Genomic DNA, 15,849 nt, shown 5'->3' on the forward strand with positions numbered 1-15,849 from the left:
TTGCGAGGATGTGGGGAAGACAACCCATAAATTTCTTACTTCCAAGTCCTATTCTCATATTGTTGCTTAAGTCTGTAGACACCCCCTTTTTCTGGTGACCACCAAGGCAACTAAATTCACTTCTGTGAAGAAAAGGAGGGAAAAAAAAGGTCTCAAAGCCTCCTTGATAAAGTTTTTGGGAACAATTTAAAACGTGTGATGCAGTGGTGTAACACACAGGTGACCAGAATAGTACCTCATTCAAAACTACCCCTTACCAGTAGTTCAAAATAAGGCCTTCTCATCCTAGAATACAAACACACACATAAGGAGTTAAGTGGTTGGAGTTCACACCCTACTCTTAACCAAACTGCAGGTCAGCCTTAACCAGCCAAGCTCCAATTCCCCTTAAACCCTGCTCTCCCATGACACAACTATACAACTTCATTTCAACACGATCTGCTAGAGCATTGTTGATTACAGAAGAGGGAGTAACAAACAAATGTTGAAGAAGTCATGTGTTTACACACATGTTTTCAATGTGTCTACTGAAACACCTACATTTGGTTCCAAGATGACTAACAAGCAGCTAACATGGCTATGGTAGCAACTCAGTCATCCGTTAAGACAGTAAATTCAAGTGGAAAGAGAGGCAGAAAAATCCCTCCTTTTGATAGAAAAGGCACTGGGGGGACAGAGGGTATCTTACAGAAAGTCATCAATAGCATTCAGATTGACAGCAAAAGCAAGAGCTCCATACAACATCTGAAGAACAGTTAAAGAGTCAATGTGAAGCTGCTAGGCAGCAGCACTAACTGATCATTTCCCCCAAAAAACGGATAGGAAGTATGCAGCGGATAATATTTGTAACCACACAAATCTTCCTAATTCCTAGATCTAAAACATCTGATTTCAAAGAAAGTGTCTTAAGCTTTTTGCAAGGATGGTGATAATTACAGACCCAGTACCTCATTAAGTAAACCCCAACTCCCACCAAAACAGCAAACAAACTGCATAATCCAATAGCTACACTTCCAGAATATTTACACTCCAGCTGCATGGCCAGAAGCGCAATCCAAACAGATGTCCATGAAGATGACACAGGATAAGGAATCTCTGCTAACTTCAAATCTGATGTGTTGCACGTATCACTTCACAGCTGTTTTTGTAGGCAGATGATGAACAGCTATTTCAACTTCAGGTCAGATGGAAGAGTGGAAGTTTTGGTGAGAATCACGCTCACATGCCATGGATTTGACCAAGTGATCTCTACAGGGTTATGGCACAGCAGTCTGCTTTCGTATTACCTTATCTCGGCATCCTTACAAATTTCAGTCTCTCACCACCCTGGTGTACACAGGACTGGTCCGAGTACTGCTTCAAAGCAGCTCTGATAGCCATGCTGCAGGGGGGAGAGGAGACGGCAGAAGGATGGGGCTTAACTCCTCTGATGTACAACCAGCCAACTGTAAATCACTGATCCTAAACCAGTGGCAAAGCAACCAGTAAGAACTGGGCCAACATCCAACAAGGGATTCCCTGCTCTGCACATACATTTTTCCTCCTCTCGTCCCCAAGAGAGACACCCAAGGGAAAAAGTATGAAGGACAAAGGGGGAAAACTAAAGTAACAGAGAGGGAAAATGACTGATCTATACATTTGCCCATTCATGCTGTGAGTGGTTGAAACATGCACGCATACAACCACAGAACAACATACAAGCAGTTTTCCTTTCCTTACTTCCAAAGTTTGCTACAATTTTAGAAGTTTTGAAAACATTTTATCTGAAGGTAAATGCTTATATGAATAAACTTGCTTAAAATTAAGCACACCTCTTTTTAAACTAAAGTATCCTCAAAGCCTGTGCACTTCAACCACGACGCCCTCAACTGGTGGGCAACCTGGGAAGCCATAACGTTCTAGAGCAACAAGCAAATTCTGAACCAAGATGCAGCACAAAAGCTGAATTCTGATCTAAAAAAATCCCAGCATTACAAATGTGCTTGTAAACACTAAGACTGCTACATCTCATAGTATAAAATGCGATCCTATTGCTTTTACACACTCTCCACCTGTCTATATTCCTCCGTCTCTCATGTTAGAGTAACGCTGTAATCTTCCCATGACTAGCATGGTTTCTCAGGTTTTTATATACAGCATAGGGAAGTCCTAGCCTATAAATAAAATACCACATGACACCAACAGCAATAAGTCATTTTCTGTTAATAATAGGAAGAAAAATATAAAGTGTCCTCTCTTTTTGCAGCTATACACACCTAACAGTTTAGATCAACAATGCATTGTTACACAGCATTACTAAAAGGCATATATACACAAACTGCTCTAAAATTAAAAGACAAAATACATGTGCATAACGGAGATTAATTATTTTTTCTGAAAAATATTCAAAAGAATCTAAGACATTCTGCATTTGCCTCCTAAAAATGAGGTACGAAAAGAACAAAGTGTATTTCCTAATGCCAGTTAACCTGAAAATAATTGATCTTACTGTGTAAAATTCTTTTCATCCATTGAGGGTACACAGTTGGCAGAAGAAACATACTGCAAACAGAAATGCCACACGCTATTCATTACTGGGGCATGGAGCTGAGGTTTGAACCTACTGTTGCCTCCTGAACATACTTGCTTTGAGGTATCTGCTCTCTTAACCTTGTCAGTCTTGCCCAATCATTATCTTTTCAAGTCTGAAAATGCAACAGAACAAAGTAAGAATTTCCTGTAAATCAGTCCTTTTGCATTTAGTTCATTATCTCCAATGTGTTTTTTCTCCTATTTTTATCGAATTGCCCGACAGTTTCAATGCTACAGTACCTATACTCTTGCTCAAAGAACATCTAAAATTTTACACCTAGAAGTCTAGAAGTGGTCTAAAGGAATGCCTTTCCTGTTTTCAATCTCACAATAAAAGAACAAAAGGAAGTTTAAATAATCTATCAACTTTGGGGGGAAAAGATGTGTAATTAAAAGCTGAATTATCACTGAAATACAGCCCCCAATAAACTGAAGGACAGTCAATTGTCCTTTTTTTTATTATTCCAATAAAGTCTTGTGCAGAAACTATTTCCATACACTTACGCTCCTATTCAAAACATTTATCAGACCACATTGCTTTTCAGGTCTTCACCCACTTTTTTCACAAAATGTCAGACTAACTTAAGCAAGCAGGAACTTGGACTTGATCATACTGAGAAATTTATTTCATGAGATTTACTGAAGTACTCACACAGCTTGCAACAGAGTCACCAGGCTGCGGGATTTTATATATTTGGAGACTGAGCAGTAATGCAGCTGGTATGGAAATGCCATGTCAGAACAACAATGAAGTACAGGGAGAAAACAACCCACCTTCTAGTCCACAATAAGATGGCCACTAAAATTTCACAATGTAGTTGTGAATAAAGCATGTAACCTCCAGAAGAAAGAGGACACTACACAAGCTTCCAGAAACACTGTCACAAGAATTTTGTCCTCACAACAGCAATTGTGTTAAAGCCTCCTCAGATACTCAGGGCCTCAGATTCATTTGCTCACTCTGCTTTTGCCCATTTTTCTTAATTTTCTCCCTTTTTTTGTAATGTTTTTCCTTCCCTTTTTTTTTTTTTTTTATAAAGAATGAACACTTTCTTTCCATCTACCTTTGTGTTTTCTTTCTATCAGGACTACTTTATCCTCAATTTATCGGGCTACACTTCCACCGTGATTTTATACTCCAGAGATACAGTCAACAGCCTGACAAGGTACTAGCAAGAACAGAGAGGAAGAAAAAGATAATTACAACAACAGACAGGTGAAATATGGATAGAGAGATATAAGGTGACCAAAAACATGATTTGTGTGTTCATTAGGTATCTTGTTCTAGCACCAATATGCCCTACCCACATTGCATGATCAACAGTTATAAATAGATAATGAAGACACCGTCCCCTGCCACAATTTGCTTACATTCTAGATATCAAATGACAGCCACAGCCAGACAAGCTCAGGAAGCAAGTTTACATGATGGTTATAAAGGCTAAATGGATAATATCTTACCTAGACGATTTGCTGTTTCCTTTAAATGTATTTAATGTATATTTATCTCACTCTTCACATTGAATTACCCCGTCCTTTCAAAGCCTTGGGTCAAACAATTCTCTAAATTGTGTATTTAATCACTTCTTTTAAAAGTAACATAGCTATCTAAACAATATAACACTTTTGCTTAAGAGTTCAAGCACTGTAATTCCAGTAACTAAAAACTTTGCTAGTTGTAAGTATATACCGACATAAGCTTCTGGCAAGACTAATATTACCCAGTTACCCACAAGCAGAGTTCTGCATACTGCATTCTTGAAAAACAACTGCGTACTATTTCATAAATCAAATCTGCACACAATCTGCAGGAACTCTTACAACAGTGAGCTACTGGCAGTACCGGTGACTCCACAGTATCACTGTTGATTGCCAGTTGATATCAAGTCACTTCAATATAATAAATAAGACTCGATATAAGGTTTTCCTATCTTTAAGGAGAAGTCCACTATTAGCAATATAGTCACTGCTTTAGTTATCCTATAACAACTCCTGTGGGCACGATTTTCATTACTGCATACGGTTTGCAAGATAGTGATTTACATTCCATGGCTAGAATGAAGTATTCTTCCTGGGTTTTCATTAAACTTTCCACTTGAATTTGCTATTTTCAAGGTATCAAGCGATCAGAATTTTCTGATGAAAGTGTGATTTCCTCCATTATTCCTCCTTTTGGTTTTTTCCTGCGTTCTTTTAAAGACTAATAAAATTTCTTCTTCCTAACAAGCTGCCCAAATGAGAAGGTGCAGTGGGAGGATACATTAACGCAATCAGAAACACACAAAAATTACCAAGGTCAACAGTTACTTAGGGATGCTAATAAAACACCAGAATCACAGCTACTATAGAGATGCAGGATAAAGCATGCTGCCAATAAAAAGAAAGGCAAACAACAGCCGGTAGACACACATGCGCAGGGGAGGAAAGACAAAAGTGGCAAGAGCATGACAAACCTGGTCAACGTAACAGGCAGCGGATTCAGCATATTTTGGGTTGACCTTTCACAAGTATTTTGTTTATCGTGCCTTTAAGGAAAGTTTTAAGAATGACATTTCAAGGGAGACAATGGAGGTGCAGAGGATCTTTACAGCGCACACTTTCTAACAGTCTGAAAGACAGCATGGGGGGGGAGGGAGGGAAGATGTGCCCATCTGAATTTTTACACTAAGTAAATGAAAAGGCTGGCATTACTGGCTGTGACAGTAACTGACATTTACATCACGAATCACAGGTGACTAGCATCATGGCCTACGCAGAAAATACAAGATGAAAGGCATATTGTAGATGCAGGAGGGTAGCTCTACCAAGGAAACAGAGAATGTGATCAGGAGTTTGACCAGGGAAATTATCTTTTCAGCAGGACTCAGATAACCTTGAAAAAACAGTGAAAAGCAGTGAAAACAGTAAAAAACATTGGATACTTGATTTTCATAATATATGCTATGGGAGATGAAACAGTATAGGAAAAAATCAAGAGGTACGCAGTCTCTCAGAGGACTTGAGAGGCTAGGATGAACTTCTGCACACACTCATATTATGTTTAATATGCAGTACTGAAAAATTTTTCAAGGTGAAGGCTATCCCCCCCCCCCCCCCCCATTTAACTTTCAGCTTGTATGTATATAGAAATAAAGCATATTCCTTAAATTACTTATGGATAGCAGATCCTCATACCAATTCCAATTACTATGAAAATGGAACAATACAAGACACCAGGTAAGAAACACTTTCATTCTCTTGTAATCTATCTCATCAAAATGTCCATCTGAATCTAGAATCCTGACAGAAGCATACACACAACTTCCAAAAAAGTTTTATTCCAAAGGATGACAGGTGGTCTTTCAGCCAAAAAAAGAACAGCTCACACCATTCAAAACATTTAGAGACTGAACACACACAAGGTGCACAGTGAGTTCAGCAATCCCCATTCACAAGGTAATGTTAATATTTACTCACAGTCCCTGGCACATCACCAGGATTTTCTTTTAATTTTGCACATTCATAAGATAAAAAGCGAGAGCATTAGGGAATATCACATTGCAAACTCTTATTTTTATATTTTGCTGAGATGAGGACAATTCACAGGAAAGAACTTAACACACTTTCTCTCACCCCACATGCAGCCAAAGACTGAAGTCTTAGCAAAGCCATGGCTCTAAAACCATAAATGGCATATAGAAGATAAATAATTGTACTGGCAATAACTATACTTTTAAACAATAAAACTTTAGAATCAAGTGACACAACAGAATTAATAGCCAGCATGTTTAAAGCCAGCCCCCTGACACATGATTAAATCACATTCAACAGGTGGTAAACATTGCCAGGTTTTTTTTGTGGTAGTCAAAAGATAACCTGGTGAAAGAGGAATTAATGGACAGAGGGCCCAACAACGGGTAATTATACCAATGGATAATAGATGCAGCTCAGCCCAGACTCTGAAAGCTCTTGAATTATCATTCTCCAGGGAACAGCAGGGTAAAAGGGAAGCATGTTTGTATTTCTGATTTATTTCCCTGTTCGTTTACTGGCCACTGGACAAGACTGTGTTAGGTGGCCCTGCAGCCTCACCCAGTGTGACATACCCACATGCAGCGTGGGTGAATGTGTCAGTTGAGATGGCACCAATAAAGCAGATAAAAACATGATGGCAGAATCAAAAAGCTATTTCCTACAACGATAATGCTTCAGCGCTATTGCACATGCGTTTCTTGCTTACGCAGGCTACTTATTTCTAACAGACTCTGGGACTCCTACCCTTAAGTTCTTTGTGTTTTGTTGCTCCCACCCACCATAAACTCTTTTACAAACCAGAAGAATTCCTTCTTCCAAACTGATGGCATGCTAAACACACTGGATTTATGAACTTCAGGTAGTACCAAAACACAAAGGAGGAATCTTATCAGCAAAGAATTGTTGCAGAATACCCCTTCTTCACACTGTGCTGCTCTGAAACACCAACCTGCTCCACAGTTAGGGCAAAGTAGCCCAACCATGCCAAGATCAAGGACAAAATGGGCATCTCTTGCTCTTCCAACCAACACTTCAGAAAATTATATTCAGCCAAAATTCTCTTCCCCTTCAAGGTCTCTAGAAATCACAAGTATTTTTTAGAGGGATCAGAAGTAGTCACAAAGATAAATTGTGTTCTTGGCTCTTCCTATAGTATAATGTGTCACTTTAGGAAAGACATTTTCCCTCCCCTGTGCCTCACTTTATCCATCTCTAGCACCAATGCACCCACACTGAAATAGTTTCCAAAAGTGCTTAAGATCTACAGACAGAAAGTATCCTATAAAGAGCTACGTTTACATTTCAACAGAGAACACCAGCAACCAAAAAAAGGGCTGGCTTTGTCATATGGATGACGACAGTCTTCTCCCACCTAGGGCCCAGCCCAGACAGACAGCAGTAGCCCATGTGCATGCAGTTCACACACGCAAGGCTACAGCAAGAAAGGAATATTCCAGTCCCTTGGGCTGCATACATAAAACAGGCTTTCACGCCAACTAGAAAACACAGATTGTTTGGTGCATTGGAATAGGAATGAATAGTGTACAGGAGGTGGACAGAAATACTCTAATGGAGCCTCTCTCTTCTATCTCTCTCTCTCTGTAGGGAGTCATTTTTGCATTGAGCCAAAACCAAATTATACTTCTCGGCCAGCTTTCAGCTCAAAGGTCAGCAAAGTACAAAACTCTACTTAGCGGGGTTATACAAGTGGAAAGGCGTGAGTAACAATTTGTCTGAATAAAAGAATGAAGTAGTACGGTATTACAAAAAAAAAAAAACTATTTAAAAAACAGCACTTCTGCATTTCTATAATGCAGCAGTAAATAAAGGAAACCACAGGCATTGTTGGTGATGGCTGGCAGGTTTCTGTTGGTGATGGCTGGCTTTTTTTTTAATAGCTCATTGATTTTGGACTTCATCCATCTCCAGCATTGTGAGTACACTTCATATAGTAATTAACTACAAACCAAAGTACACTTTTCCAGCCAAGTCTTTTTTGTTTTGTGAATTCCATTGTATTTCAACAGCATTAACCAGCCACCCCTAGTCCAAGCTGGTATTCCTAAATTCAGTAAAAATAACTATCAGCAGCACTGCAAATCAGCCAAATTAAGATGGAGAATGTGTTTGACTCCATATAGTGCTGAGTGCCAGTGCACTGTATTACTTCTGGGAATGTTCAGGTCAGTTGATTAATGGACCCACCAATGCTATCCATCCCAAGATGTACGGAAACCAGCCAACCATTCCCATTCAGCAGGGAGGGTGCCAGTTCAAAAACTTTGTACTTAAGGACTTTTTGGATCAACTGGGCATTAACTTTCAGGCATGTTACCAATAACCAGGAGTCCCGGGCTCCACCTCTGCTGCAACTAGGTTCCTCCCTACACCTTGTATGATTCAGGTCCTTTCCAGTTACCTGCTTGGATCAGATGACAACAGGGTAAACAATGTGTGCATACAGCGATGTCACAGCAACTCCATTAGAAACAGCGGCAAGGAGCTTTCCCAACTAGCATTTCCCCATTCCATATAAAGCAGAACATAAGCACAGCTTTGCCAAACCCCTCAAGTTAGGAGCAAGAGGAACAGAGCGTCACAAAACTGATCTACCCTCCTATAGCTGGGAAAATATGGGAACACCTGGCCCTGCCATTTGACCCCCAAATTAATGCTATTTCAGAGAATCACTACAAAATTATTGCTTTATGACCAACATGCTTTCATTCATGAAATAGCTTTCTCCTCAGAGGCTGTGAGTGAACAATTCCTGCTGCAAAAACAAAAAGCGCAAAGTATAGTAATATTTCTTAAACTGCTAGCTCAGACAAAGCTTTTCACTGTATCTCTGATACGTGCTAATTTGGTGACTGAAATGTGATGCAGGTTTCCAAGTATCTTGTTCTGCCTCTCTGCAGAGACCATCAGCAGAAAAAATAAATTACCAGTGTTTGGATTCTCATTCCCTCAAATTAGCCTCAGCATAAGATGACAGCAGCAGAGCCAAGCTTTCTATGGGTCTTTACACGGCACCTGTTAGCACTCCATAAAGGACACAGAAAAAGGAGGCCAGGTTTCTCTCTGCTGCCCACCCACAACAAAGCTTTCCTGTCAAACTATTGATACCTCTCCTGACAGCAACTTTCAGCCTGCACACCCACGCCACTTTTAATCCACCAACAATGAATCTGTTGCCTTGCTTGGAAATGTCCCCAAGGAATGCAGGGACTGCATGAGGAAATTTATTTTCTCTTTTTTTTTTTTTTTTTTTTTTTGGGGGGGGGGGGGGGCGGGGTGGTAATAGAAGGATGACTGTGCCAAGTAACATGCAGTATCACCACAAAGTCTAAGCTAAAACAATACAGTTGTTTACATGCAAGCCTGGGGGGGGGGGAAAAGGTTGGGACAAAAAACCAAGTAAATTCAAAGGAGAATTTTCTGGTTATCAAAGGGAAAAACAGGTTACTAAATGAAAGCATCCTGTCTGATCATTTATTCAAATAGTTCTGCTGGGCATTGCAGGCTGCAGCCACAGAAGCAAAGACTGAAAGAGAGGCACATCTTTGGATCACACAAACTGACCCACTCCAAAATGCTTCCAACACAAAGCCACCTGTGAAGAGCCAGAGGGTGTCATACTGGGATCATTACAACGGGCACATTCTCCTCTATTATGCTGCTCCTACTACAGTTTGGCACACTTCCACATCTCATCCACTTTGCCTTCGACTCTCCATTTGGAGCACAGAGTCATTAGTAACACATACGTAGAGTGACTGATGCCATGGTTATGACTTCTAGGCTCCACCATGGACCAAAACACTAAACCAAAGTGAAACCAGCAGCCTTCCATGAAACCTTCCCCCAGAAGCCTGCTTATGTTCAACATGCCAAGCACCCAAAAAGATTTTGTGACAATGTATGATTTTGCAGGAGCTGATCCTGATTACGTGCTTCCCATGCAACCAGCTGGCCCTTTCATTCCTGCCTCTCTCCCTTCCTCCTGTCCTGTCACGCAATGGGGAGGGCATTTTACAGCCTGCAGCTCATGCCAATGTGCCTCTTCCTACTCAAATCTGGGGTAACAGCAACAGCATTACAAAGGAGTTCAAGCAAAACAGATCCATGCAGAAGCTTGATTTATCAAGTGTTTGAGCAAGGACTGGGTTGCTAATATTGAAAACTTTAAAGAGAGAAAAGTAGCAGGACTGAATTGCAATGCTAAGGCTGTCCATATGTACAGATTGGGCATTAGCCCAAATATAACAAGCCTGCCCACAGCTGTAGTATATTTAATCAAGTCATACAGACTAATTATTTTGTACAACTAAATCCAGCACCTGTGAAAATTGTCTTATTTCAGCTGTGGGCAAAGCTACTTAAATAACATTTTCAATTTCAAAAAGAAAAACCAAAATAAAATCTCTTAAGTTCAAAATGTCCACAGTCAACTGCAGTACCCAGGCAATGTAGAGAGAATATTTAACTGAACGCATACCCAAACACCTACTCACATGAGAAAACTCTTTCCTATTAATACTTGTGTTATTTAATTGTGGGTCCCCAGAACTAAGTGTCTATTTCCATGAAAGACTATAAGGAGACAAGTACTTAAAAAAAATTATCTCTGTCCCCCCTCTCCAAAAAAGCTGTTCTCTCTTCCCACTGAAGTTTAATTAGCATCACTACATTCTCAAAGCTGGACTCCTGAAAATCCACTTCTTATACCATATTGGTCTTGAAAATTATTTAATCAGTATGGGTATAATATTAATGGTATTGTCTGCTACAAGTGCACAAAAAGCAGTTAAGCTTTTTCTCAGCAGTAAGCAGCAAAGCTAACTACTGCTTTGCTCTGACTACACTAACAGTACTAAAAATGTGTATATATAAAAGAAAGTAAATTGTGCATGAAAATTGTACAAGTAAACACCACTACATACAAATGAATAAATTGCTATTTATTTTTTTTTAGCAAGTCTGAGTCAGCTCTCACTGCTGCAAGAAACATGAAATCTGAAAGGCACCCAAAAACTGCTACAATAAGGATATTTCTTCTCAGACTAAATGTGCTTTTTGCACACTCACACTTTATCATTCAAAATAGCAAACCAAAACAGTCCAAAAGGACAGAGTTAATTCAATGCAAAGATCTTCCCTCTCAGTAAATCTCTCACACAGTACTACTCTTAGCAACAGAATGTTTATACAGCACAAGATAAAGAGAGAAGCTTTTCGCTGACACCTGGGAGAAAACCAAAGAACAAAAGCAGCTCCCAACACAAGAGAGAAAGTTAGGTTTTTCAAGTGTTCCCACCTAACATAGACAGAAAGCCAGCCATAACAAGTTACAACAAACAACCTATTTACCCACTTCCAGAAAATGCTTGTAAATTTAAACTGTGTGAAATGTCTAACTCCTCCTTTCACTCCATCAAAAGGCTTCATCAGCAATGGACAATAAAGCCGCTGGCTTGACCTAAACGGGCTGGTAGGTTAATCTATTCTGACCTTATCTTTATTCAATCATAATACTGAAAGATTGCTTGAATAACTTACCAGCTTTTAACAATGCCAACAGTCACCCTTTTACTACAGTGCTCCTCCAAAGCACCCTCCAATCAAATTTTTTAATCAGGGGGGATATTAAAAATTTTCAAAAATTAATTGTAAAGTAAACCAAAATGCCATTTCTCACTCATTCATACAAGACAGAGGAAAGAGGTAAATAGCCAAGACCAGAAGAAAATTTTTATCTTGCCCTTGCACATCACTTTCAGACTTCCACCATCACTTATTTCCAATTTTAGATAATATGCTATCTCTTATTAACTGTCAATCATATCTTTTATTTATAGTATTTTCACTCAAATGGAAGAAGCTAGACAAAAAAAGCTACTATTTGATAAAACCTGCCTTGTAACAATAGGCTTAATCATACAGACCTCAACACTTTGTATTTTAATAACTGCTGGCTTGTTTTCAAAACCCATTCCACAAGGGTGCTCAGCACTAAATATAGCACAGCAGTGAGTTAAAATTAAGCACATAATTAGGCCCACAGAAGTCAATAAGCTGGATTCATCACTTAATGATTGATTTAATCACTCAGCTCTCATATATTTGAAGTTCACAGCCAATGCTTAAATGCCCTTCTGGAGAAAAGTGTCCAGTGCTCAACACTGTACAGTGCACAATCCTACCCAAGGATTTTCCTCCTTTTAATAGTACAGTAACTATCAGTACAATAACTATGTGAAGAAACTACATAGACTTACATCAGCCTGAAAGAAAAGGTAGCTTTGAGAACAGCAAGAGTTAAAAGAACAGACTTTCACAGCAGAGGTTGCTTCAAGTATTCACATTTTAACTCTGTGACCATAATTCTAGATAATAGACCACTCTTCATGTGACCTGCCAGGTTGTGAAACATCCTGACATGAAGAGCGTGCTGTGTTCTCATTTGACATATCAGTTAGATCAGTTATTCTTTGGCATCAACAAATGCATTTTCATTTAACATTGTACATCTGCAAATGGTTTGGCAACACAAGAGAGTATCAAAAAGCACAAACAACCATTAGGCACCTAAATGACATTTGAAAATGCCTTGAAAAAATCCATGCCAATCTTTTTTAAAATGATCCTGGGAATAAGGTCTAAGCTTAAATCTATTCCTAATTAGATTTAGGCAGATCCTTAAAATACCAGTCAAGATTAAGTGCCATCACCTTTTCCCAAAAGCAAGAGCATCATTAACAGGGAAGTAAACTACAGCATGTGAAACAAGAGAAATGAAAAACAAAGGAGAGCTTTTCTTTTTGATTGCAGAGGATACTCTTACAAGCTACTCATAGGACTACAACACCTCAGAAGTTCCTACCTTGAAAAGCTGTGATATGACCAACAATCATGTACTTCAGTTCAAAGTTCAGTGCCTGGATACTCTGAGTCCTCTCCCTTCGAACAGCTGCCTGGTAGCTTTCTTCCATTTTTTTGGTGCAACAGGTTGGTGCTCTGTGTTGACAGATCTGTAAATCTGACTCTTAAAGCAGACAAGAAAAACACAACAATTAGAAAACTTTTCAACTTACACCATTAAAAACAAATAATGCTTCTTAATGTCAAAACAACCACCAAATTTAAAATTTTGAAACAAAATGCAACCCATAAGACATGACATTGTGAAACTCAGTTATTGTCTCAAGGACACTAATTAATGACTGTTCAACCTAACTTTGGATAACAAACCCTTATCAGCTGCTAACTTCTTTTACACTGTTAAGAGCACTGGGCACAAAATCATCTAAACACAGTCAAGGCCACAGTGGAATCACTGAAGATGCACATTCAAAGGGGCAACATTTCCACTCTACACCTTACGCTAAGCGCATCATAGCTTGAACATGAGTGAAAACCATGCCTCAAATTAGAATCAATATTCACCTGTGCAGCATCTCAAGGAACTACCTATTCACCTCTTACACTAGAGGAAGCCTCTCAAAAATCTTTGAACTCCCAAACAGCTCTCACACACCCCACACACACCCCCAACAAAAGGCATTTGCATTTTCTAAAAACTATGGTAGCTGGAACAGCTTTTCTTCTCCACTTTCCACTTCAGTTTTAACATGTTTAGGTCTTTTCCGAATCAGATATTAAAACAGAACCAGCAGCAATAGTTGCCACAAAAACTATTGAATTGATTTCCGCAGCAGCCTGAGTGTAGCTGTCTAGGGCCAGAGGCAAACAACTGAGTCCACACTGAGAGACCCACAGCTACCTACAGTCACTGGAAAGGCAGAGATGCTATTTCAGTTTCTAGGCTTAATTCAGTGAAAAGTCAACAAGTACTCACCTGAACCAAAAAAAAACCCCTGGTTTTAAATTTAGTAGATCCTCCTACATAACAGTAACCTTGAAATTTTCATACCAAGTTCTAGCCAACCTATACGTAACGTAAAGGCAGTGAAATCACTCCCGCCTCACAACTATAAAGTTGGAAGTTAATTAAAAACTTAATTTTTGTGGATTTTTTTAATTATTATTCCATCTTTGAATGTGTTTCAGTAAGTTTAGTGTTCATTAGGAAAACTACATCACACAGTTGTGATGGACACTCAGGGTCTGTTTGCACCATGGGATTTGCAGGTGCCACAGCGTTCCAGAAAGGAGCTGTTACAGACTGCAGATGAATATATTCTGGTGCTTCACAAACATATGTTTTAAGAAGGGGAGGGGGAAAAAAAGCAAGGGACTATGAAGTAGAGCAAATCCAAAACAAGAGGCACGCATAAAAAATACTAGAGCCAAAACAGTAACACAATATTAGGAAAGCAGATATTTCTGACACAATTTTCTCACTAAAACAAGTAAGAACACCCCAGCAGGGAGCTCAGCGCAGGGGTTTCAGGCGTTTCCTTCCCCCCACCTCAAGGTGGAAATGGGGGTCCTGAGGGAAAGGGGCTGCAGGCGGGTGCCTCCATCCCCATCCCTTGGGCTCAAGGAAGATCAGCGCCACGTTGGGGGCCGAGCTCCCCACTCCTGCCCCACCAACACTTTTAATGGCCATTTAAAAACCTCACAGCACACAGCGGCAGCCCCGCAGGAGGCTGAGCCCAAGGCAGCAGCGAGGCACTGGAAACCCCCCTGCCGCCAGGCCCAGAGCGGGCCTGACCCCACACCACGTCCCCAGGGCAGCCCACCACCCCTCTGAGCCCAGGGCCTCTCGTTCTCCATCGCCATGAGCAACATCCCCACGCAGCAACAACAGGGCCAGAGGCCACAAACGGATGAAACAGCCCCAATTCTCCAAAAGGCCATATTCCTCCAGACGGTTGCACCTAGGCCACCGCAGAGTGCCTGGACCAGGCCTTGGGATAGAAATATTAATGAGCAATCACACTGCATTAACCCTCATCATCTGGCCTCACAGGTTAACACATAGCCAGACTCCACATACAGTTGACAATGATGAAAAACAAGAAAAAGACAGTACAAGGATGCACACTGAAAAGAACAAAAATAATCGGTAGAGAAACATCCAAACAACCAAGGCCAGCTCCAGGTCAACAGCTCGTTGAGACTAAAACTGCAGGGAGGAGCTTCAATGAATCTCCCTTGTCAGGAAAAAATAAAAACACCGAGCTAGTTGAAACATCTCATTTGACTTCAAAATGTTGCTTCCGGTTTACAACAGCTCTCATCTGAAAGTGCAGCTAATTTATGTCAAAAAGGTCAACACCAAAGTGAAATATTTCAATTCACCTACGTTTTTATATCAGTTCACAAATAGCAACGTTGCCACAGACTGGGCTGACTCAGGATACCATTTTGGAGGTGGATTTGTTTCATACTTTGATTTTATCTCAAAAATAGGACAAAACAACTCTGTCCACTCAAATCTGAACTCCTATACCTTGTTAAAAGCCCCTGAGATCAGACCACCGTGCACTGGCATATGCCAGCAGGCTGTTTAAAGGAGCAGCGGGAGGGCTGCGTGCTCGTCACCGGCTGGGCACGCTCGCCTGCTCTCGTCTGCCAGAGAAGCTGTCCCAGGTTGAAATTAGCTTCTTGGCCAGGCTAATTTTAACTTGGATTGGTTCCCTCATCCAGCTCACCCCATGACCATACATTTGTTCTGTCACAAGGAACTGAGGGTCAGGGAAGGACCACTTTTCTGAGCTGGCACCACAGAGCATACGTGAAATTATAGTACAGACTGCTGAGCATCTAAGTCAGTTTGCAAAGAGGTGTCTGAGCAGA

At 40.3% G+C, this 15,849-nt stretch overlaps 1 protein-coding gene across 2 annotated transcripts in view; it reads right to left on the bottom strand.

The window, feature by feature from the left end:
• LOC101917148 (glypican-5-like) overlaps positions 1-15,849 on the bottom strand; it is a 390,469-nt gene that overhangs the window by 352,859 nt on the left and 21,761 nt on the right. For both annotated transcript variants that reach the window (XM_055817485.1, XM_055817484.1), the window contains exon 2: positions 12,968-13,129. In XM_055817485.1, coding sequence (XP_055673460.1) covers positions 12,968-13,129 — 162 coding nt within the window. The remainder of the gene's footprint in view (positions 1-12,967; positions 13,130-15,849) is intronic.

Source organism: Falco peregrinus, chromosome 12 (assembly GCF_023634155.1).
Source record: "Falco peregrinus isolate bFalPer1 chromosome 12, bFalPer1.pri, whole genome shotgun sequence".
Lineage (NCBI taxonomy): Eukaryota > Metazoa > Chordata > Aves > Falconiformes > Falconidae > Falco > Falco peregrinus.